The following is a 23,463-nucleotide window of genomic DNA, read 5'->3' as shown; positions in this document are numbered from 1 at the left end:
CTGGGCAGCCTGGGGGGGGGGTCAGGGCAGCCTGGGGGGGGAGATCTGGGCAGCCTGGGGGGTGGAGATCTGGGCAGCCTGAGAGGGGTTGGTCTGGGAGCATGCTTCCCAGTGCTGCTTCTCCTGTCCCTGTGGCTGCCAGTGCAGTAAGAAGCAGGGGGGGAGAGAGGAGGAGAGAGAGCTTCCTCTCAGTGCTGCTTCTCCTGTGTCTGGCTGCCGGTGCAGTAAGAAAGGGGGGGGGGAGAGGAGGAGAGAGAGAGCTTCCTCTAGTGCTGTTTCTCCTGTGTCTGGCTGCCGGTGCAATAAGAAAGGGGGGGGGAAGAGGAGGAGAGACTGTGTCTGGCTGCCGGTGCAGTAAGAAGGGGAGGGGGAGGGAGAAGAGGAGAGAGAGCTTCCTCTCGTGCTGTTTCTCTTGTGTCTGGCTGCCGGTGCAGTAAGAAGGGGAGGGGGAGGGAGAAGAGGAGGAGAGAGAGCTTCCTCTCGTGCTGTTTCTCCTGTGTCTGGCTGCCGGTGCAGTAAGAAGGGGAGGGGGAGGGAGAAGAGGAGGAGAGAGAGCTTCCTCTCAGTGCTGCTTCGCCTGTGTGTGGCTGCCGGTGCAGTAAAAAGGAGGGGGTGTTAAGAGGAGAGAGAGCTTCCTCTCCATGCTACGTCTGCTGCTTCTCCTTTCCTGTGGCTGCCGGTGCAGTAAGGAGGGAGGGGGAGAGTCACAACGCTGGAGCGCGCTCCTTCCCTACCAAGGGAGGAGGGAGGGGGGGGGGTTGAGGTGGCCTTACAGAGAGTCCCAGCGGCTCTATTCGCCACAGTTTCACTGCCAATTCGCCACAAGTGGCGAATGGCGACAGGGTTGCCCACCCTGGACTTAGACAGTCTGAATTTTTTACATAAAAAAAATATATTTTTTACATAAATAATATTTCCGTGGTAGGTGCGCTATGGGTTGGGGGGGGGGGCTGCTTCTTTCATTTGTCCTGGGGCCCATGATTTCTGTTGGCGGCTCTGATTGTGTGTGTGTGTGTCTGTCAAGTGAAACACACTATATGAACAACTTTAAAATAGTACATTCTCCCGTAATTTAAAGTAAAAGTACTGTGAATTCAGCATACAAACAGAGATTACAACTTCTCTCCATTTCAGCGCTCCCCCTTGCTTTTGTCCCCGCCCCTCTGCCTTCTCTCACTCCCCTTGTAGCTAGAGACGTCTCCCAAACTCAAATTACAACTTTCGCTTGGGCTACGGAGACGGGAGATGTCATCCGTAGCCGTAGCTGGCACTATAAGCGCAGCCTTGGGTTACGCTTATAGTGCCGGCAACGGTGACGTCAGCGATCGTGACCAAGCCATCGCGTCACGCTTACTATAAGCGCACGCGACGGTGGCAATGCATTTATTTTGACGCGACGTCGCGTCGCCATCACTATAAGCGCAGCCTTACATTCCTAAAGTAACATTATCTATTGTTACAGTTTGCAGCTCAAACTCCTGGGAATATTGGAAACAAATTATCCCAAACAGGAAAGTGTTGCAAAGATCTTGCTCTGCTGGGGAAGTGTGCTAATACCTGCTATAGAAATCAAAGGATGCTTTATATATTAAATCTCATTTAAAAAATGTATTATCTAATACTACAGAACTGATTTATATCAAAAATAAAAAAAACATGTAGGAAATTGCTTGGATTGCTCCTTAAACTCCTGATTTGAAATGTGGACAAGACAAGACAATTTGAGGATTTGTTTAGCTTCCTATTCCCTTGGTTATTATTTGCCTACATAATCTGCTTCAGCACAGAGCACACGTCTAAGTAAAATATTATGCAGACCTTTCTTACTTTTCTATGCTAACACAGGAAACACACCCGCAAGTTCAGAGTGGGAGGAAGTGTTAAGATGATTTGGAAACCCATTTTCAATCAGACTTTTTTGTGAACGTTTTTTTTAATGCAGCTTTGGGTAAAACCGCACAGGTTCTCATCTTCAGTTTGTTTACAGAAAATCTAACTGCTTTGCTTTTAGGAACAGTTACATTTTCTTAGCCTGACGCCCTGACCTATAGAGCTAGAAAGCATTAACCAAGTAGAAGCTCAGGCCTCCTACACAACTTTTCTAATGCACAGCTCTTGTGTTGCTAGCGCTATAATACCTCTTACAATAATAAATAATTCAAATGGAAAAACAAGGAGGAGCCATATCGTCAGTATTTTCTTCTACCTTGGCCTTGCAAATTAATTTATTTGCAAAAAAAAGGCAAATTATTAAAATAAGCTCAAATACTAACATTTCTAAAACATATACAAAAGCACGTGTATTATGCAAATGTTTCATAAAGTCACCTAGCAAAATAACTTCAAGTACATATGTTGTACTATGGGAACATGAACATAATAGTAACATATATTTTAAATAATTTAATGACAAGCAGACACAGAATTACATTTTTCTTTATTTGTAATGTAAAATAGAATTGTAAAACTCACTGAAGCACTGATAAACAGTATTTACTATAGTTACTACTTTACAAAATAATATATTCATGAACTCCAGGTACAGTTAAAAGCCATTGTATTAATATGATTATTTTTTTCCCCCTTCTAAATGTATATGCATCTCTTGGTGCTAATCAGGTTGAGTATTGTCTAAACAGGGATGGCCAACTCCGTCCTCAAAGTCCTCAAAGTCCACAGGTCACATTTTAAAGATATCCCTGCTCAGCATAAGTTGCTCAATCATAATGACTGAGTCACTGATTGAGCCACCTGTGCTGAAGCAGGGATATCCTGAAAACCTGACCTGTTGGTGGCCCTTGATGACTGAAGTTGGCCATCTCTAGTCTATAACATACAGTGACATATAGGATATACTTTTACAATACATTCCAAACCAAAACATGGTGTACTGTATACTAGTAACTATTGTATGTCAATACACATGGTAAAAGGCAAGTGATACTGTTATTTCAGTTTGAGTATTCCTGTATAACACCAGTTTGCAGCGGTTTATTATCTGCGTTTAACTCATATAATGTTGGTATCTTGCCCCAAGCATGGGTTCTTTAAATAAAAAAAAATTTTTATTGTTAGACATCATAATGTTCTTAATCTCTTGCTTCTGAGGTTACCATGGCAACCTCCCGACTGCACTTGGCTCTGAGGAGAGCTCCATTTTAAGTTCCCAGACACCCAATATTTCAAATGCCTACAGTACATCGCCTGAGCAAAGCATCAGATTGGAGTATTAAAACAGCACTGGAAAAGGCCAAACGAGTTCTCCCCCTGCTTTAAAGTGGCTTGTAGTAAATCAGTTTTGATGTGGCCAACTCAATACTGAACACCAGATACACCATGGCACTGTGATCCACAACAAAGCTACACCAAACTGCAGCCTCATAACTGGCAGTGTCTGTACATCCCCTCTGGCCCAACTACAAATCGAAGGGTTAATGAAGGCTGTCCATGGTGCCTCTTTTTGCCACTGTTAAATAGTACCTACTTGGTCACCTTCAAAGAGACTGGGTACATACTGTAGAGCCATAGCTCAGCAGGATGGAAAGGAACATCGCCAAGTTTGGGGGGAAATTATTTAATAGAACAATAACAACACATCATTACATAAGTATTATGCCTTGTATGGATATGGAAATGGTATTTAGAAGCTTACACAGGTGATTAAAAATGAAACTCCTTTGCCTTCATCCGATTTATAAACTCCACGTTATTGCTTGCTGATCAATACTTTTTATTTCCCTTAATAAAATAACAGATAACTGTTTATGACTCATGAATAATTAGGACGATGCACATTTGCAATGAAGTGACCCCCGATAAATATGCCTGGTACAGTACATCATGATAAAACTAGGCAGGCTTAATACAGCAACAATATACTAACAATACTGTACATCACCTCGTTATATAGCAAGTTGTCTTTGCCAGCAAAAACTGTTCCTCAAAGACAACCAGAAAACTATCAGAACAAATATCTTTCTTTTTTTTTCTCCACTTGAAAATACAGTATACAATCTTCTTTGGGAACAGAGCTCATATTAAAACGGCACACCGACTAAATGCAGATTATTTAGCAAGTAATATATATGAAATGTAGTTTAATTTCTTTTTGATCCTGCTCTGGAACAAATGTTAAAGCGGCATTCCTGCATGTGTTTTGTTTTCCTCAAGATGGGAACGAAGCAAGGTGTCTCCGGAGCTGAACCACATTAATTTCAGTTCTGGGGACCCTCTGTTTCCAGAGATACTTACCTCTGAAGGGCATGCAACATGGTCATTTAAAGGTCCCGCGGAAACACATAAGCTATATAAGTCCCAGCTCCCACCAACTCTCTACCAAGGGAAATAGTATTTGTGTTTAGTGGTTTACAGTTTAAAGGCAAAAAAAAACATAGCACTACACTTTGGCCATTTATGATTAAGCACTGTAAGTAAACTAAAAGGCAAGGCAGCTTTCAAACGTTAGAAATGTAGTAATTACAGAGTAAAACATGAAATCACAATAATGTCATCATTACATGAATAGTCAGTTTTGCTCTGCATGATTCCACTGACATGTGTGCCTCAAATTAACACAGCACCTGCAGCACTAATTAAACGGATTGTGAATTCAGATCTTTTCTGTACCTGACTCGTTTAATTGTGCTGATATGACAACGATAATTAAAAGCTTGAGTGTTTAACCAGGCAACTATTGTAAACATAAAGAACACAAGTAATAGCAACATATAGTAATATGCGTTTAAAAAAAAAAGGCAGATTGCATAAATATTTCAATGCAGTGATCAAGCTGTTTGAGGCATATATCTCATTTAGATTATAAATTGAAGCTAACAAGCATTGCACATACACAATTAATGATGCTTGCTGTAATCCTGTGGGACATAGAGCCTGTAACAAGAACATATCACAACAGATCTGGATACATTCTAATACAAAATAGACATTATACATATAGTGCTAAATACAGCACAAGCAAAGCAAATACACAACAAAGTAACATAGTCTGATTTAAAAATATTACAGGAGATACAAAATATATTATTTTGCCAGGCAGCATAACATTAGAAACCTATTGTCTTCCTTTTATTCTAGCCAATGTACTGAATTTTGTGTAGAGACAAATAACAATAAAATAGAGAGTTGTGACTGAACTTCTCACAGATTTTTGGTTACAGCATATTAGTGGTACACTAAAATAATTCACTTATTACAGCTGCTCCTTGAACAATGAGTGGAAATGTCATATCCAAGATCTTAACTGAACATTGGAAGGGGAAAACAATCCTGCAGCATTCATGCAGCATTTTATATGAAACAATAACAAAGTGAAAGAGGGTATATCCGATGAAATAATTATACTGCAATGGGGTGACAGCGGGTTCTGTATATCAGGAAATACTTTACTGTAAATAGATATAATCCTTTATTATGTTTGAACATCAGTTCATGTTCTTTCAGTTCTCATCAGCCCACCCCTTTATCTTGAGCTTCAACCAGTCTTTCCACAGACTGTACAGATGCATAACAATTGAAGCCTCGTTGAGTGTGGAGCCAAATTACAAACATGTCTATTGCTCATATGGTTTATGAGATTCACTTGATAGACATGTGTTAATACTACAGACTAGAATATCTACATACACATTTTATACATCACAGGTTATTTCCTTATAGCAATTCTCTTAGAATACATAAGTCACATGATTAATATTTTAACTTGAATTTAACTTGATCTGTCTGTGCCTAACTTAATAGATTTAACTGTTGTTTGGATGCACTTGGTGTGAAATATGGTACAGAACGGAGAAGATGTATCAACATAATAAAAGTGCAAACAGAACTGTGTTTTGATGCATTGCTCCATTTTCCATCTGCGTCAAATGTCAAAAAGAAGGGTTTCCTACATTTGATGCAAATTGTTAGTCAGAAAAGTTACCAAAACCTCAGTTGATACATCTCATAATCTGCACATCATGTAACTTCTTGTAATGATCCTCCCCAAGTCACGAGATGATGCACGCTGCACAAGACTTAGCACAAAGACTTGATACATTAACGCAAAACGACAAGATTAAAATGAAACCATTTTGTGTCAATTGTGCTCCACATTTGCCTTGATACATGATCCATCACCCCCAGAACCTGATCATAGATTTGAGATAAGATCCCATAAGCAATACTATAGCCCTGCTGGACTAAGAAGGACCTGTATTTAATCCAGCATGTACAGCAGCAAATTCAGAATTCTAGCCAAACTGAAGTCAGCTTAATGACTCTTATATGAAGAATCACTGTGACTAGGGTGATTTTTTTCTGTATTATAGTGACGGAGCCTCCTTCAAACTGTAATTTCCCAAAGTGTGTGCATCACATATTAACTTTGACACAAAACTCTAAAAAGAGGTGATCAACCATACCTACACTATACCTACACTATACGCATCTACTATAGCTGCTGTGCACCAAAATACTTTTTTTTTTTAAAATACTAGCAATAACACTTCATAAGATTCACCACCAGAGGGACCTGGAAAAAATGTCCATTTACTGCAGCCTCCTCTGGGTAAAACGAGAATGAATTTACACATTTAAATCACTGTGAGCAGCTGCCCCTAGCGCAGAATATGTACAGTAGGTTTTATTTTTTTAACATCATTACATTAAAGGAGGCAAACATATTTACACTGAGTCTGTTTAGGTCATTACATAATGTTGAATTAAATATTTGTGAATACTGCAATGCATTAGCTTAGAAAATGTTTTAACTACTGTGGTTCATTCTGGAAAAAATAAATAGAAAAATATTTTGTAATTACTTTCCTTTCAAAAATAACTCTTTCATCTTTGGCTTCTGTAAAAAATAATCTATCATTTAACATTCACACCAATACTTTTCTTTTGTGTGTGTTTGTAACTGGATGTGGACAAATCCAATTTATACCGTATATATTAATAGTAGGGGAAATGTCATGTATGAAGTGTAGAAATAAATGCTGAAGTACTTCGAATGTTGTGTACATTATGTTCATATACATATGTGTACACTGACTTAACGAAGCTTGTAGAACAGTAACCCAAGGTTTCATATTTGTCAATGCACTGTGTGTAGTTTGCAGTCCACTGACTGGAGAGGACGTTTTGGCCAGTCTCAAGGATACCGTTTCTCCATCACAGGTTTTATTAGGTGGATTGTTTATTAGAGGTGTTGGTTTTATTTATTTGCTGGCATATACGTTCTCTTGGGGGCTTAGGAGCTGGCAAATGAGTCACCCTTATAAGCAAATGCTCTGCTGTTCACACAGCTTTTAAGAACAGCATGGGATTAGATGCAAAGCCAGTCAAACCACTCACAGACAGCTGTTTCGACCTTTATGGGTCTCATCAGTGTGAGGTTGGTTGTACTGGCTTTGGAATTTTCAAGGCTGGGTAGGTATTATATAAAGGTTTGCATGTAAAAATGGATTTCAGGCAAAAGATGACACATTGTGTTCGCATTTGCATGTCATTTCCCAGAATCCCTTGCTGCAGTGGAAGCACTGTATGCTAGGTGATTATGGTGAAAGGCAGGGTTGCAGACCTGTCTAAGACATGTGAATGTGCTCACAAGTGATCTTTTATATATATATATATATATATATATATATATATATATATATATATATATATATACACACATGCCTGGGGCGAGTGCATTTTGCCCACTGTCTTGTGCTTACCGGAGGCGTGGTGCAGCTTCTCCTGCAAGTCCTGTATCTCCCTCTGCAAATCCCCTGAAAATGACTGTGCGGCGTCAAATGACGCCGCGTTGCCATGATAATGGGACGCCACCTGACGTCGCTCAGCCATTTTCATGGGATTTTCAGAGGGAGACACAGGACTTGCAGGAGAGTGCCGGGAGATGCCGCACCCCGACGCTGGTAAGCACTCGACAGCGGGAGGGTGCGAGTGACATTTTTAACAATTTACAAGGGATATATATATATATATATATACATACATACATACATGTACACAGACATATATGTATATATATATATATATATATACAGACATATATACAATTTTCTGGTCACTGCAACATTTTTTAGTTAAGTAGCCAAAAAGTAATGACTGGCTTTAGACAGCAACAATGAAGGTAACTTGATGGAGGTAATCAGGCCCGTCCCTAGGTGGCGAGCAGGTAAGACCCTGCCAAGGGGCAGCAGGTCTCAGGGGGCAGCAAGAGTGAAAATGTAGCAGCACTGCTGCTTTCTTTTTATATATATATATATGTAGGATTGAAGCAGGAGGTCTCTGGAGCAGAATCGCAATAATTTCAGCTCCAGGGACCCCCTGTTCCCTGAGATACTGACCTACTTAGGGGGTGCCGGTATCTCAGCCCCCTAGTCACACGTGCCAATCGGAAGCTGCATATGACGTCACGGCTTCCTATTGACCCATGTGATGGGACATCTAAACCTGAGCTGAGTTACCAACAGCACCTAAGGAGGTAAGAATCTCAGGCAGCAGGGGGTTCCAGGAGCTGAAATTAACAGGGTTCATCTCCGGAGACCCCCTGTTTCCTACCTGGGGGTGGGAAAGGGGTAGGTACACATAGTGGTTGCCTAAGGGCGGCACATATCCTAGGGATGGGCTTGGTAACTCATCAGTGACATTTCAGTCCAGTTAAGATGCATATGTCTTTGCTTCCATAAAGTGCTCCCCCAGGATGTGTAGTAAGGCCACTATTTAATACACTGTAAAGCTTGGAATACCAATATGGCATCACGGTTGCACTCTTGCTAGATAAGAGCTTTAACTGTCTAAGTATAGTTGAGTTCAGTGCACTGAGCAATGTAACTGAAAGAACTCAGTGATTGGAAATGCTTTTCTAACTGCTCTAACTGTTCCCTTGGAGAAAAGAAACTGAATTGTGTTGATAATAAAAATAAAAATAAAAATAGATAAAAATTAGACGTTTAATCTGATTTAATCAGTTTGAAAATCACTAACCTTAGCATGTGTCATTCTAAAGACGTTGTTGGGAATGATGGGTCTAAATAAAGTCCTATTAAAGAGGCAATCCAAGCTGCCGTTTTTTTGTTTTTTTTCCAAATTATTATTTTCTAAATATAGGATTAAAGCAGGGGTCTCCGGGGCTGAACCCCATTCATTTCAGCTCCGGGGACCCCCTGCTTTCCGAGATACTTAGCTTCATACGGGGTGCTGGTGGCCGCTCCGCTCGGCTAGCAGCATGTTATGGCAGTTTTTCTACGCTCCGCCGCCCTGCGGGCCAAAAGGAAACTGTGACATCATCAGGCTGAGCTTTCTATTGGCTCGCGTGATGCTGGAGCTTTAAACTTTGCAGAGATACCGGCACCCCCTATGGAGGTCTGTATCTCGGGACGCAGGGAGCTGAAATGTATGGGGTAAGCTCCTGAAACCCCTGTTTCCATCCTGTTAAAAAATAATAATTTTCTACAAAAAGAAAATGCATGAATTGGTCCTTTAAATACTAGTTGCCTTCTAGAATGTGTGGCCTTTTTGGGTTAGTATATTGAATTCTTTTTTGGGTTAATATATTGAAATATTTCTGGAAGAAGAATATTTATTCTACTTCTGCTAATTACTTCATATTGATACCTCTTAAAGAGAGGCCGGCTAGTAGGCTGAATAATTTACAAACCATTGTCACCAAGAAGCTGCCATCAAAGCTTTTTCTCAGTGCTATGGCCGGGCACTGAAATACAGTCCCATGTCTGAGGTAGAGGAAATACGACTATGACAAACCCACATAAATAATTTCCATCTCTGTCGTCTGATAACCATTGAATCACACTTTGAAATCTTCCTCCACACACAGCTGAGAGATGGTCTTCTTTATACGAAGAGAAGTTAAGCGGGCTTTTCCGTTTGCATACCAACACTCACGCATTATTCTTCCCATGATTCGAAGAGCCTTAAACAAAATAAAGACATGAGCATTCAGTGGAGTCAGACAGGGCAAATTCTTTGTCATCACAAACAAAAATATTACAGGCATACCCCGGTTTAAGGACACTCACTTTAAGTACACTCGCGAGTAAGGTCATATCGCCCAATAGGCAAACGGCAGCTCACGCATGCGCCTGCCAGCACGTCCTGAACAGCAATACCGGCTCCCTACCTGTACCGAAGCTGTGCGCAAGCGGGGAGACTATAGAGCATGTTACAAATGCGTTATTTAAATCAGTTATGCACGTATATGACGATTGCAGTACAGTACATGCATCGATAAGTGAAAAAAAAGGTAGTGCTTTCACTTTAAGTACTTTTTCGCTTTACATACATTATCCGGTCCCATTGCGTACGTTAATGCGGGGTATGCCTGTACTGTATTTCAGTTAATTACCCCCTCTACCAACTACACAGGGTCACTAACGCACACTGACACACATTCAGACACACTGATAAACACACAGAAACACTGAAAAACTGTTTAAAACACAGACATACTGATATATAAAATGGCACGCCAATTTGTGCGCACACACACAAACGCTCAGAGATATACACACAAGTTTATATACTGTTCTATACTGCGGGGATTGCAAGCTTGTGCTTGCTTTCCTGCATAAATGCCATAATCCTCATCCACATCCACATAATCCACATCCTTTTAGAATGTACCTCAAAACTCTGCCACTGGTTTGGTACGTTGGGTCGAAATTTCTGCTCACAAACAACCTTTCTCATGTCTTCCAATGAAGGGTCAGAAGGCACCATGTCATAAAAAGGCAACTGGTATTCATCAACAACTCCTACAATCAATTATTGCACCACGTTAGAACCTTTATGCAGCCGGGAGACTTTGATACATGACTCCCTATATATACACACGATACCTGTCTGTAATCAAGAGGCAGCAGTCAAAGATAATGTTCAAACAAAATTGTATTGGTTGAATGGCACACAAATCCAACGTTTCGGTCCCAAAGAGGTCAGGGGGCAGGGTCCTGTGCCTGCAGAATGTGTCTATAAAGCGCTACGTAAAACTAGCAGCGCTATACAGGAACATGCTATTATTATTTTATATATATATATATATATACACACACACACACACACACAAACTTGTGTCAATAGCAATATAAAGTATACTGTCAGTGGCGGATTTCAAGATCCGCCCCCCCTAGGCACTTACATGTGGCGGCCGCCTCCTTGCTGCCACCCTCCTCCTTCCAAATCGCGGCACACGGCTTCGCATTGCCATGGTAACGTGACATCATGACGTCACTTGACGCTGGGATTTAAAAGGAGAAAGAAGGAGCGCGGCAGCAGAGAGGCAGCCGCCACCCGTACGTGCCTTCCCTTCAGGCCCGATAAGCCAGAGAGCGCAGCAAATGTATATGGGGACGGACATTTTTGCCGGCCCCGGCCTAATGGGAAATTAGCCTCTGTTCATTGTACACCAGAACCTACACCCCAAAATATTTTGCTAGATTTTATGCTCTTGCAAAACTTTGGCTTTTTTTGTTTTAGCTGGAATAAAGTTCTCTCGCTCGCTATGCATGTTATTCTGTATATCTAAGCGAAAACCTTGTAACTGACTACAAAGTATTAGGAAACAAGATTTGTATGATAATATAAGTATGTCAACTACACGCAAGGAAGAATAACTACAACAAAAGCCGTTCAATTTATATTTATACTTTACAATATTAATAAAATAATGCATACTTAAATCCTATTATTCAACACAGCCAAATATTTTGTAGTTGTTAGACCAACATAAAAATAGTACATCAGCTTTAAGCTTTTGAGATGGCAAAGAGGTCTGTCTCTTTCCTGACATCAGTGGAACAGTTTTTAAAGCTCACCCCTAAGAAAAACTAAGTATTATTTTCATGTTCATTTAATAAAAGGTGTCACATATTACACATAGTCTAACTTTTTGTGGGACAAATATAGGCAGTCTTTATGAAAATATAGTTTGTAAAGGCACTCTAGGTACAAGATACAAAGCAAATAGGTAGCGCTATATCCTAATGTGTAGGCAGCCTATAATATATCCCTGAACCCCAGTCACGTATTGGACAGTACAAAAAATATATATCAATGGCGCTCTGCACTAATAAAATATAAACATATAATATATAGTAATGGAAATATACAACCAGTGGCGTGGATGTTTCTCCTGGGAATGGATGTTCCACATGTGATGGGAAAACATGTAAGGGAAAAAATCACAACATAGTGTAATACTGTTAGGCATACATACAAACATATAACATAAGACGGACGCTGAGAACAACAGGTGACCAATTACAAACACATTTAATAAAGCATATCATTAAAAATACATAAAATACATAAAATAGAAACTGTTAGGACACTCCAACTCAGGTGGGGGTACCTACTTACCGAAAGTAAGAAGGTATCAGGCAGTGGATATATAAGAGTATCCCCTCAATGGATGGCTGCTGCTGCACCGGACTGCTGAGCTCACACGTATGTTGTTTACCGTGGATAGTGCTTGCTCCCTCTGTTTGTGGCATCCGCCTCTGTGCGCCGTGGACACGGAAGATTCTCGTGTCTGCCGGGGAATGGTAGTTCCTTCCTGCTCGGCTATTGGAAGCGCGCCAAACGGAGCTGTAGTGAACGCGGATGGATATCCGCCCGGATTCGGCAGCCAACGGGCATCTGCTAGCAGGTTCCGAGGGGGACAGGATTCACCACCGAGTCTGGAGGACCTCTCAGAGACACCCTACGCGTTTCGAAAGTCTAGCTTTCTTCCTCAGGGGTAAACGTAGTATAAAAAAGTAGTCCCTGTATGTCCCGATATATATAGTCCCGGATTAAAGGTGCAGTACATCAGAATAAACTTGCTCATGCGCAGATGTGTACTTTGGGACTCTCAGCGTCTCGAACAAGAACATATACACAAAAACAAACATAAAACATAAGATGACAAGTGATACATATCAAATAATAATAATATATTTACACTGTCTAAAAATTTAAATAATGACAATGGAACATAAGAAATATATAGCCTAATCTCAGAATCATTATTGATATTATCAAACAACAGTTGTGAGCCCTATATAAGAAGCATGTTGAGCAGAATTCAAACTAACCTAAACAGTAGATCATATAAATAATGAAGAAAAATATATATATATACCCTTATAATGGGTGAAGGTTGTGATGGTGCTGTGTAGGTATAAAAATATATGTTCCCATACATTGGGTGATAGAATGTGATAATGTTGTATAAATGTAGAAGTGAATGAGATATGTATATATGTGATGTGTGTGAAGTATTATAAACTTAATAAAGTATGTCAATTGTAAAAATTATTTTATATAATATGAAAAGCAATTGTGCAGTGGTGACCGAGTAAATATGTGAGTTAATTAAAATGCATATAATTGTGTATGCTGTGATCAGTGAAAATATATGTGGCTACTACAATATTGATTTTAAGTAGAAATCAATCAAATAACCTATTACATATATAACTTTTATGTGATATTTACAAAATATATATATAGAGTGGTTCTCCTGTGATAATCAATAAATTTAAATATAGTAGTGTGCTATACCAGAGCCCTGTATAATGGAGATAGAATAATCTATTTATTAGATGGATACTTTATCTGTCCAGAAGGAAAGGTTTCAGGTCAAATTCAATATTGAGCCCGAAAGGGGTGAGTGTTTTCAGTTCGTAAATCCAAAAGGATTCTCTTTTACCTAGTGCCCCTCCCTTATTCCCACCGCGCCAATTTGTCGTGACTGCCTCTATCGCTATACATTTTAAACCTTTGGGGTTTTTGTCATGCACTTGGAGGAAATGGCTCGATACGCTATGTGTATCCAGGCCTCTTTTAATGTTGTAAATATGTTCATAGAGCCGACGTTTAATCGGTCTCGTGGTCATACCCACATACTGCAGACCGCAAGGACATTCAAGGAGATAAATAATATTTGTGCTATTACATGTGATGTGTTGTTGTATGATATATTGTTTAGAAGTTTGAGTAGATGTGAAGGTAGTTTGTTTGGAGCTGAATCTGAATCTTACATGTATAATACCCTTTCGTGACTTTTTTGTTTGTATTTGTTTGGAATTGACTGTTAGATCTGAGTGGACAGCTCGGGGCCAACCTTTGGCCTATATTTGGTGCTTTAGTGAATATTATTTTGGGTTTTAGTGGAAGTATTTTAGATAGGTCAGGGTCTTTTCTCAGGATTGGCCAATATTTTTGAATAATCTTCTTAATTCCTGGTGCCATTTGATTGAATTGTGTGATAAATGGTAATTGAATATGTGTATTGGATGATTTGAGTTTGTACTTGAGAAGGGTTGATCTGTCTATTGCTTCAACCTCAGAGATGACTTTATCAAGATGGTTAGATGAATAATTTCTATTGATAAATCTATCTCTGAGGTCCTGAGCTTGGGTATGGAATGCTTCTGGTGTGGAACTGTTTCTTTTGAGCCTGATGAATTGGCCTTTGGGGATGTTATCGATCCACGCAGGGTTGTGATGGCTGTTGGCATGTAGGTAATTGTTGGCCTGAACCTTTTTGAAATGAGTTTTGGTATGAATAGTATTATTATAAATGTATATAACTAAATCTAAAAACTCTAAAGAAATGTTGCTTGAAACAAAGGAAATTTTAAATTAAATGGATTATTATTCATGTATAATTGGAAGCTGTCTAGTTCCTCTAGTGAACCGGACCAAATAAAGAAAATATCATCTATGTAGCGCCGCCATAGGACCAGGTTTGCTCCAAAGGGACAGTTGGACCAGATGTATTGATTTTCCCAACAGCCCATAAACAAATTTGCATAACTTGGAGCAAACCTGGTACCCATGGCGGTGCCACATATCTGTACCACTGCACAATTGCTTTTCATATTATATAAAATAATTTTTACAATTGACATACTTTATTAAGTTTATAATACTTCACACACATCACATATATACATATCTCATTCACTTCTACATTTATACAACATTATCACATTCTATCACCCAATGTATGGGAACATATATTTTTATACCTACACAGCACCATCACAACCTTCACCCATTATAAGGGTATATATATATATTTTTCTTCATTATTTATATGATCTACTGTTTAGGTTAGTTTGAATTCTGCTCAACATGCTTCTTATATAGGGCTCACAACTGTTGTTTGATAATATCAATAATGATTCTGAGATTAGGCTATATATTTCTTATGTTCCATTGTCATTATTTAAATTTTTAGACAGTGTAAATATATTATTATTATTTGATATGTATCACTTGTCATCTTATGTTTTATGTTTGTTTTTGTGTATATGTTCTTGTTCGAGACGCTGAGAGTCCCAAAGTACACATCTGCGCATGAGCAAGTTTATTCTGATGTACTGCACCTTTAATCCGGGACTATATATAACGGGACATACAGGGACTACTTTTTTATACTACGTTTACCCCTGAGGAAGAAAGCTAGACTTTCGAAACGCGTAGGGTGTCTCTGAGAGGTCCTCCAGACTCGGTGGTGAATCCTGTCCCCCTTGGAACCTGCTAGCAGATGCCCGTTGGCTGCCGAATCCGGGCGGATATCCATCCGCGTTCACTACAGCTCCGTTTGGCGCGCTTCCAATAGCCGAGCAGGAAGGAACTACCATTCCCCGGCAGACACGAGAATCTTCCGTGTCCACGGCGCACAGAGGCGGATGCCACAAACAGAGGGAACAAGCACTATCCACGGTAAACAACATACGTGTGAGCCCAGCAGTCCGGTGCAGCAGCAGCCATCCATAGAGGGGATACTCTTATATATCCACTGCCTGATACCTTCTTACTTTCGGTAAGCAGGTACCCCCACCTGAGTTGGAGTGTCCTAACAGTTTCTATTTTATGTATTTTTAATGATATGCTTTATTAAATGTGTTTGTAATTGGTCACCTGTTGTTCTCAGCGTCCGTCTTATGTTATATGTTTGTATGTATGCCTAACAGTATTACACTATGTTGTGATTTTTTCCCTTACATGTTTTCCCATCACATGTGGAACATCCATTCCCAGGAGAAACATCCACGCACTGGTTGTATATTTCCATTACTATATATTATATGTTTATATTTTATTAGTCAGAGCGCCATTGATATATATTTTTTGTACCACTCTAGGTACAAGAACAAACTAACAGATAATTATTTGTTAAGATGAAGAGAAGATCATTGGCATATTAATGTACAATAAAACATTAACTTACCTCCCACAGAACATCTCCTGGCTATTTCCCAATACACTAAGCCAAGAGAGTAGATGTCTGCACATTTAAATGACTCAAAGTGATATATGTTTATGGAATCATCCAGTAATTCCGGAGCCATATACCTTAAAAAAAAAAATAATAATAATAATTAATGTTCACAATGAGCTGACAAGAAAACAAAGTATCAAGTGGTCTATAAATTGTCAGATAAAAGAAGTAGATAGTTTTACTTCGAAAGTACAGTAAAGGCTAAAAAGTACCACTAGGGGTTCATGCAAAGCACAGAGGAAATATGGACGCTTCTGTTTACTCCATTCCTCTCGTGACCTTTTTCAGAAAATACGTTTTTTAGATAATGGTGCACAGCACATCGAGAACACCAAGCTTTGCTGTTAGCTTTGTGAGCCGATATTTCTTCACTGTGTGTGTACTGCCCACAGTTTCATACGTTCCTTCTCAGTGACTGAATGTTCAATTCTTTTAAAAGCTCTGGGTCTTCAGAGCTTTCCCTAAAAGCGTTGTTGCCGTGCTGCTCGTTAGAAACAGGCAACATTTCCGAAGGGATTTGAACCCGCCGTGGATTGGCCAGTTCCTTTCATCTGTGGTAGTCCACGAATCAGCCTCAAAAAGGCGGATCCGCATTCTTAAAATCCATCAAACGGAATCCGAATCCGTCAAACGGAATTATAATGAGAGGGGGAGTATATAAATGGCAACGTAAAGACATTCCCGTGGATTCGGATTGAAGTTGAATCCGTCGACGGATTCTTTCAAATCCATGCGGCCGAGACCCATTGATGGATTTTAAAGAATGCAGGCATCCTTACAATGAAGTAATCTGTTGGCGGATTTCATTCTGGAGATCGGATTTCACCGGGAATGGCAAGAAAAATCCGCAGAATGAATTGAGACAGGTTCACCCATCTCTACTGCATATGTCCATACAGGGCCTCAGATAGATTTCCTGGTGCCCAGGAGACTAGAGCTTTGCCCGGGCCCCTGTCACTCTTCCTCACTCACTCTCCCCCTCCCTCTGCTATCACGCAATACCCCCCAACGCTCAATCTCCCCTTTCAGCAGACTCATTTCCCCCTCCTCCCCGGGCCACATACACAATTCCACCCCAATACCCACACAACCTGCCCCCCATACACACACAATACCCCCCTCCCAATACAAAACTACCCCCGTAAACACAGACACCACAACCCCCCCAGATAGACACCACTAAACCCCCAGATTGACACCGCTACAACCCCCCAGATACAGAAACCACAACACCCCCCCAGATACAGACAGTACTACTACCCCCCCAAGATACAAACACCACCACCCAAATACAATTCCCCCCATCCACAAATACAATTCCTCCATCCACAAATCCACCCCTTTACCCCCACAAATCCACTTACCACCACCCCCTCACAAAAACACTTGCACCCCCTTCCCACCCCCCCACAAATACATCTACCACTTACCTCTGGTTGCCACCGCCAGGCCCTGGCTCTCTCCAGCAGCTGCTGCCTTGTCCCACGCTGGGCCGCTCTCTCACCCCGGTGCCCGCCGGAGGCTGAGCCTGACTTTCGGGGGGACCCAGGTTGGAGAGAGAGGCTTGGGAAGAGGGGGCAGCAGCTGAAGACAATGGCAGTGGCAACCAGAGGCCCGGTAGCTAGACACAGAAAAGCGTAGGCTGCCCCCCGCCCCCCCCTTCCAACAGCCACCGGTCCCAGGGCACTTGTCCCGGCTCTCTTCCCCCCCCCCCCCTTCCTGTCGGCGGCCCTGTGTATCAGTGAATATACAACTTGCAGGCTATGGAAATTTTAACTCAATTCAAAAGCCTGTTGTATTTGTATGAATGTTTTTTTTATCATTTACAATTTTATGCAGTCTTAGTGTATATAAGTAGCTTATTCTGTAACTGCACATTACTATTTAAATAAACAAAATAATCAGTAAGGAAAACACCAACATCTGATCATGCTTAACTTTTTAAGCATAAGTTATAACTCCAGACACATTTTGTCTTACCTCTTTGTTCCTACTCTAGGATTTTGGGGTATATCTATTGAATTTGATATGGAATCATGTTTCACAGCCAGGCCTAAGTCAGCAATGGCACATGTGTCATTTCTTTTCACTAGAATGTTTTTGGATTTCAGGTCTCTGTGTGCAATGGCTGGTTTACCTGTGAACATAAAACACAATAATGGTTATCTAGATGATCAGTTTAGTCTTTCGGGTTTGGGACATTGTAATAAATACAGTACTTGTATCCCAGTCTTTGGTGCATATGTATGAAGGAAAAAGGGGTGATATTCTAGGGCAAAACATTTCTCTCATGATTTCAATATGATTCGTTTTTTCTTTCATACATCTGTTGCAGTTTGTTGCCACAGAATTGCACCACTTTTGCTTACATACATATGAGTCTTTGATATTCCATCCCCAAAAGCAGCTTATTCTTTTAAACTCATCAACTTGAGCTTGGTTGCTGGTTTTTCCCGGCAAAGCAGACACAGTTTATGATGTATGCGCCGTATGATACCGGTTTGTTGGCCATGGGACTGCACCTGGCTCCGCGCTCTTCCCTGGTCCAACTTCCATACGCACAGTTTAATGTGATTACCAGAGTTGGGCCGAGGGACAGCGCAGGGCCTCTGTATCACCGCTATCTCCTGCTGCCATGCGACAAGTGGCGCCTATAGCGTCACATGACACGAGGGCGGGCAAGATGCCCCTCACGCCATGTAGCACCATCATATGATATTATACCAGCCCTGAAGGAGGTAAGAGGCCAAGCACACATACAGTGCACAGGGCCCCCGCCATATTCCGAGCCATGCTTCAGAGACTGAGACAGGCTAGGAGAACATGCATGAAACGCGTGATTGCACACTCATGTTTGGTGCTTTTACTGTGTGTGAAGTGCAAGGAGGGGAACTCAGTTCAACAAAGATAATCTTACAACTCACATACATCCAGAAAACAAACTAAAAAGCGGGGTGCGTGAAGGGCGGGGTGCGTGAAGGGCGGGGTGGGAAGGGGGGGTGCATGAAGGGCGGGGGGGGCGAAGGGCAGGGGGTGGGGGGCGAAGGGCAGGGGTAGGGGGTGGGGGGCAAAGTGCAGGGGGTGGGGGGAAAAGGGCAGGGGGTGGGGGGCAAAGGGCAGGGAGTGGGGGGCGAAGGGCAGGGGGTGAAGGGCAGGAGTAGGGGGTGGGGGGTGAAGCGCTGGGGTAGGTGGTGAAAGGTAGGGGGTGTGGGGTGAAGGGCAGGGGTAGGACATGGGGGGTGAAGGGCAGGGGGGTGAAGGGCAAGGGTAGGGGGGGTGAAGGGCAGGCGTGGGGGGGTGAAGGGCAGGGGTAGGGGGGTGAAGGGCAGGGGTAGAGGGGTGAAGGGCAGGGGTAGGGGGGGTGAAGTGCAGGTGTAGGGGGGGGAGCAGGAGTATGGGGGGCAGGGGTAGGTGAAGGGCAGGGGTAGGGGCAGGGGTAGGGGAGAAGGGCAGGCGTGGGGGGGGTGAAAGGCAGGGGTAGGGGTGAAGGGCAGGCGTGGGGGGGTGAAGGGCAGGCGTGGGGGGGTGAAGGGCAGGCATAGGGGGGGGTGAAGGGCAGGCGTGGGGGGTGAAGGGCAGGAGTAGGGGGGGTGAAGGGCAGGGGTAAGGGGGGGTGAAGGGCAGGGGTAGGGGGGGGTGAAGGGCAGGGGTAGGGAGGGGGATGAAGGGCAGGGGTAGGGAGGGGGGTGAAGGGCAGGGGTGGGGGGTTGAAGGGCAGGGGTAGGGGGGGTGAAGGGTAGGGGGGGTGAAGGACAGGGGTAGGGGGGGTGAAGGGCAGGGGTAGGGGTGAAGGGCAGGGGTGAAAGTGAGGTACAATTGTTGGCAGGAGTAAAATGTCCCTCTCCACACACACACACGACGGGAGTGAGAGGTGGTGGAGAGTGGGACTGGCGCAGATCCGAGGAGGCTGCTTGGCCCCCCAGTGGCCGGGGAGGTAGCGCCGGGGAGGTAAGGGAGCGCCGGGGAGGTAAGGGAGCGTTGGCGGCTGGGTTAGGAGGGCCGTGCCGCGCTTCCCCTCCGTCCGGGAGCCGGTTGAGAGCAAGGGGGGAGGAGCCTGAAGTTGGCGGCTGTGGCAGGAGGGCCGCACCACGCTTCCCCTCCGTCCGGGAGCCGGTGCAGGGCGGTGCACGTAATGGGGAGGGGGGGACAAAGGGGGGAGAGAGAGAGTGAGAGAGTGAGAGTGTGTGTGTGTCCCCTTTCGCCCGTCACTCCGCCTCAGGCCAATGGGAGGTGTGGGGGGGAGCGGGCAGGCGGAGTGACAGGCCAAAGGGGAGTCATTGGCCTGAGGCGGAGTGACGGGCCAAAGGTCCTATGTGATTGCCCCTAGGGACAGGGAGACACAGGACAGACAGACAGGCATACAACGGTTTGAGAAATATATATATAGAAACAGGACAAATACAGTCGTCTTTTAAAATGGTTAATTCTTGAAATCGAATGATTTGATCTAAAATGGTCTCTATGGGAGCAATTTCTTAGTACTGTATAATAATATAATCAAACAAAAAGGGTATCATAATGCTCACCAAATTAGATCAATATTAGGTACTAGCTGAGAGACCCGGCGTTGCCCGGGATGTAAATGCGTAATAGGTAGTATTATTTATAAATTGTGGAACAATAGGTGACTGTTTGTTGTAAAGGTTGGATAATAATATTGAAAAGAAAGATGGAAGAAAATGTAATACGATGTTGTATAAAAATGGTTTATTGTAACCACACCACAGTACAATGTATATTTTGGTGCCATAAGTGATGTAAAAATCTGAGTCGTGTGTCCTGCTAGGGTGTGAGGCGGCGGGTGGCGCGTGGGTTGTGAGTGCTGTGTGCGAGTGGGGGTCCTGCTAGGGTGTGAGGCGGCGGGTGGTGCGTGGGTTGTGAGTGCTGTCTGTGAATGGGGGTCCTGCTAGGGTGTGAGGCGGCGGGTGGCGCGTGGGTTGTGAGTGCTGTCTGTGAGTGGGGGTCCTGCAAGGGTGTGAGGCGGCGGCTGGCGCATGGGTTGTGAGTGCTGTCTGTGAGTGGGGGTCCTGCTAGGGTGTGAGGCGGTGGGTCAGTGATGTCGGTGCGTAGGGGCGGGAGGCAGCAGGTGTGTGTGGCGGCAGGTATGTGTCGAGTGTGGCGGGTGTCTGTTGAATGCGTGCAGCGGCTGTGAGGCGGTGGGTGAAAGGCAGAGGAGGCCGGAGTAAGGGCGGGTGAAAGGCAGAGGCGGGGGTGGGGAGGCGGTAAGGCGGGCATGAAGGCGAAGGGCGGCGGGAAGGGGAGGAGGGGGTGGAGGAGGGGGGCAAGGGGTGGAGGAGGGGGAAAGGGTTAGAGGAGGGGGGGGAAGGGTTAGAGGAGGGGGGGGAAGGGTTAGAGGAGGGGGGGGAAGGGTTAGTGGAGGGGGAAGGGTTAGAGGAGGGGGGGAAGGGTTAGAGGAGGGGGGGGAAGGGTTAGAGGAGGGGGTGGAAGTGTGGGAGGGGGTGGGAGGGGAAAGGGGAAAAAGAGGTGGAGGGGGGGGGAAGAGGAGCGGAGGGGGGGGGAAGAGGAGCGGAGGGGGGGGAAGAGGAGCGGAGGGGGGGGTGGAAAGGGGAGCGGAGGGGGGTGAAGGGGAGCGGAGGGGGGGGGAAGGGGAGCGGGGGGGGGGAGGGGAGCGGGGGGGAAGGGGAGCGGGGGGGGAGGGGAGAAGTGGTGGGAAGGGGGAGGAGGGGGGAGGTGGTGGAAAGGGGGAGAAGGGGGGAGGTGGTGGGAAGGGGGAGAAGGGGGGAGGTGGTGGGAAGGGGGGAGGTGGTGGGAAGGAGGAGGAGGGGGAAGGTGGTGGAAAGGGAGAGAAGGGGGGATGTGGTGGGAAGGGGGAGGAGGGGGAAGGTGGTGGGAAGGGGGAGGAGGGGGGGAGGAGGGGGGAGGTGGTGGGAAGGGGGAGGTGGTGGGAAGGGGGGGAGGGTGGAGGTGGTGGGAAGGGGGGAGGTGGTGGGAAGGGGGGGAGGGGTGAGGTGGTGGGAAGGGGGAGGAGGTGGGAAGGGGGAGGCGGAGGGAAGGCGGGGGGTGGGAGGCGGTGGGAAGGCGGGGGGTGGGAGGAGGTGGGAAGGCGGGGGGTGGGAGGCGGTGGGAAGAGGGGGGGAGGTGGTGGGAAGGGGGGAGGGAGGCGGTGGGAAGGGGGGGAGGGAGGCGGTGGGAAGGAAGGGGGAGGCGGTGGGAAGGGGGGGTGGGAGGCGGTGGGAAGGGGGGGGAGGCGGTGGGAAGGGGTGGGGGGAGGCGGTGGGAAGGGGTGGGGGGAGGCGGTGGGAAGGGGTGGGGGGAGGCGGTGGGAAGGGGTGGGGGGAGGCGGTGGGAAGGGGTGGGGGGAGGCGGTGGGAAGGGGGGGAAGGGGGGAGGCGGGGGGGAAGGGGGGGAAGGGGGGAGGCGGGGGGAAGGGGGGGAAGGGGGGAGGCGGTGGGAAGGGGGGGAGGCGGTGGGAAGGGGGGGAGGTGGTGGGAAGAGGGGGGGAGGTGGTGGGAAGGGGGGGAGGGAGGCGGTGGGAAGGGGGGGAGGGAGGCGGTGGGAAGGAAGGGGGAGGCGGTGGGAAGGGGGGGTGGGAGGCGGTGGGAAGGGGGGGGAGGCGGTGGGAAGGGGTGGGGGGAGGCGGTGGGAAGGGGTGGGGGGAGGCGGTGGGAAGGGGTGGGGGGAGGCGGTGGGAAGGGGTGGGGGGAGGCGGTGGGAAGGGGGGGAAGGGGGGAGGCGGGGGGGAAGGGGGGGAAGGGGGGAGGCGGGGGGAAGGGGGGGAAGGGGGGAGGCGGTGGGAAGGGGGGGAGGCGGTGGGAAGGGGGGGAGGTGGTGGGAAGGGGGGGGGGCGGTGGGAAGGTGGAGGGGAGGCGGTGGGAAGGGGGGGGGAGGCGGTGGGAAGGGGGGGGGGAGGCGGTGCGAAGGGGGGGGGGAGGCAGTGGGAAGGGGGGGGGAGGCGGTGGGAAGGGGGGGGAGGCGGTGGGAAGGGGGGGTGGAGGGGAGGTGAAGGGGGGGTGGAGGGGAGGTGAAGGTGGGGGGGTGGAGGGGAGGTGAAGGTGGGGGGGTGGAGGGGAGGTGAAGGGGGGTGGAGGGGAGGTGAAGGGGGGGGAGTGGAAGGGGGTGTGGAAGGGAGGTGAAGGGGGGGGTGGAAGGGAGGTGAAGGGGGGGGGTGGAGGGGAGGTGAAGGGGGGGGTGGAGGGGAGGTG

At 45.6% G+C, this 23,463-nt stretch overlaps 1 protein-coding gene across 4 annotated transcripts in view; it reads right to left on the bottom strand.

Moving 5' to 3' along the window:
• Positions 1 to 2,420: 2,420 nt before the first annotated feature.
• ACVR1C (activin A receptor type 1C) overlaps positions 2,421 to 23,463 on the bottom strand; it is a 77,565-nt gene continuing 56,522 nt past the window's right edge. For all 4 annotated transcript variants that reach the window (XM_075609347.1, XM_075609344.1, XM_075609345.1 and 1 more), the window contains 4 exons: positions 18,281 to 18,437; positions 16,250 to 16,374; positions 10,651 to 10,781; positions 2,421 to 9,940 (listed from right to left, as the gene is read on the bottom strand). In XM_075609347.1, the coding sequence (XP_075465462.1) occupies positions 9,815 to 9,940; positions 10,651 to 10,781; positions 16,250 to 16,374; positions 18,281 to 18,437 (539 nt within the window). In that variant the 3' untranslated portion in view covers positions 2,421 to 9,814. The remainder of the gene's footprint in view (positions 9,941 to 10,650; positions 10,782 to 16,249; positions 16,375 to 18,280; positions 18,438 to 23,463) is intronic.

The sequence above is a fragment of the Ascaphus truei genome, chromosome 7 (genome assembly GCF_040206685.1).
Source record: "Ascaphus truei isolate aAscTru1 chromosome 7, aAscTru1.hap1, whole genome shotgun sequence".
Lineage (NCBI taxonomy): Eukaryota > Metazoa > Chordata > Amphibia > Anura > Ascaphidae > Ascaphus > Ascaphus truei.
This window is presented reverse-complemented; position numbering and strand designations above follow the sequence as displayed.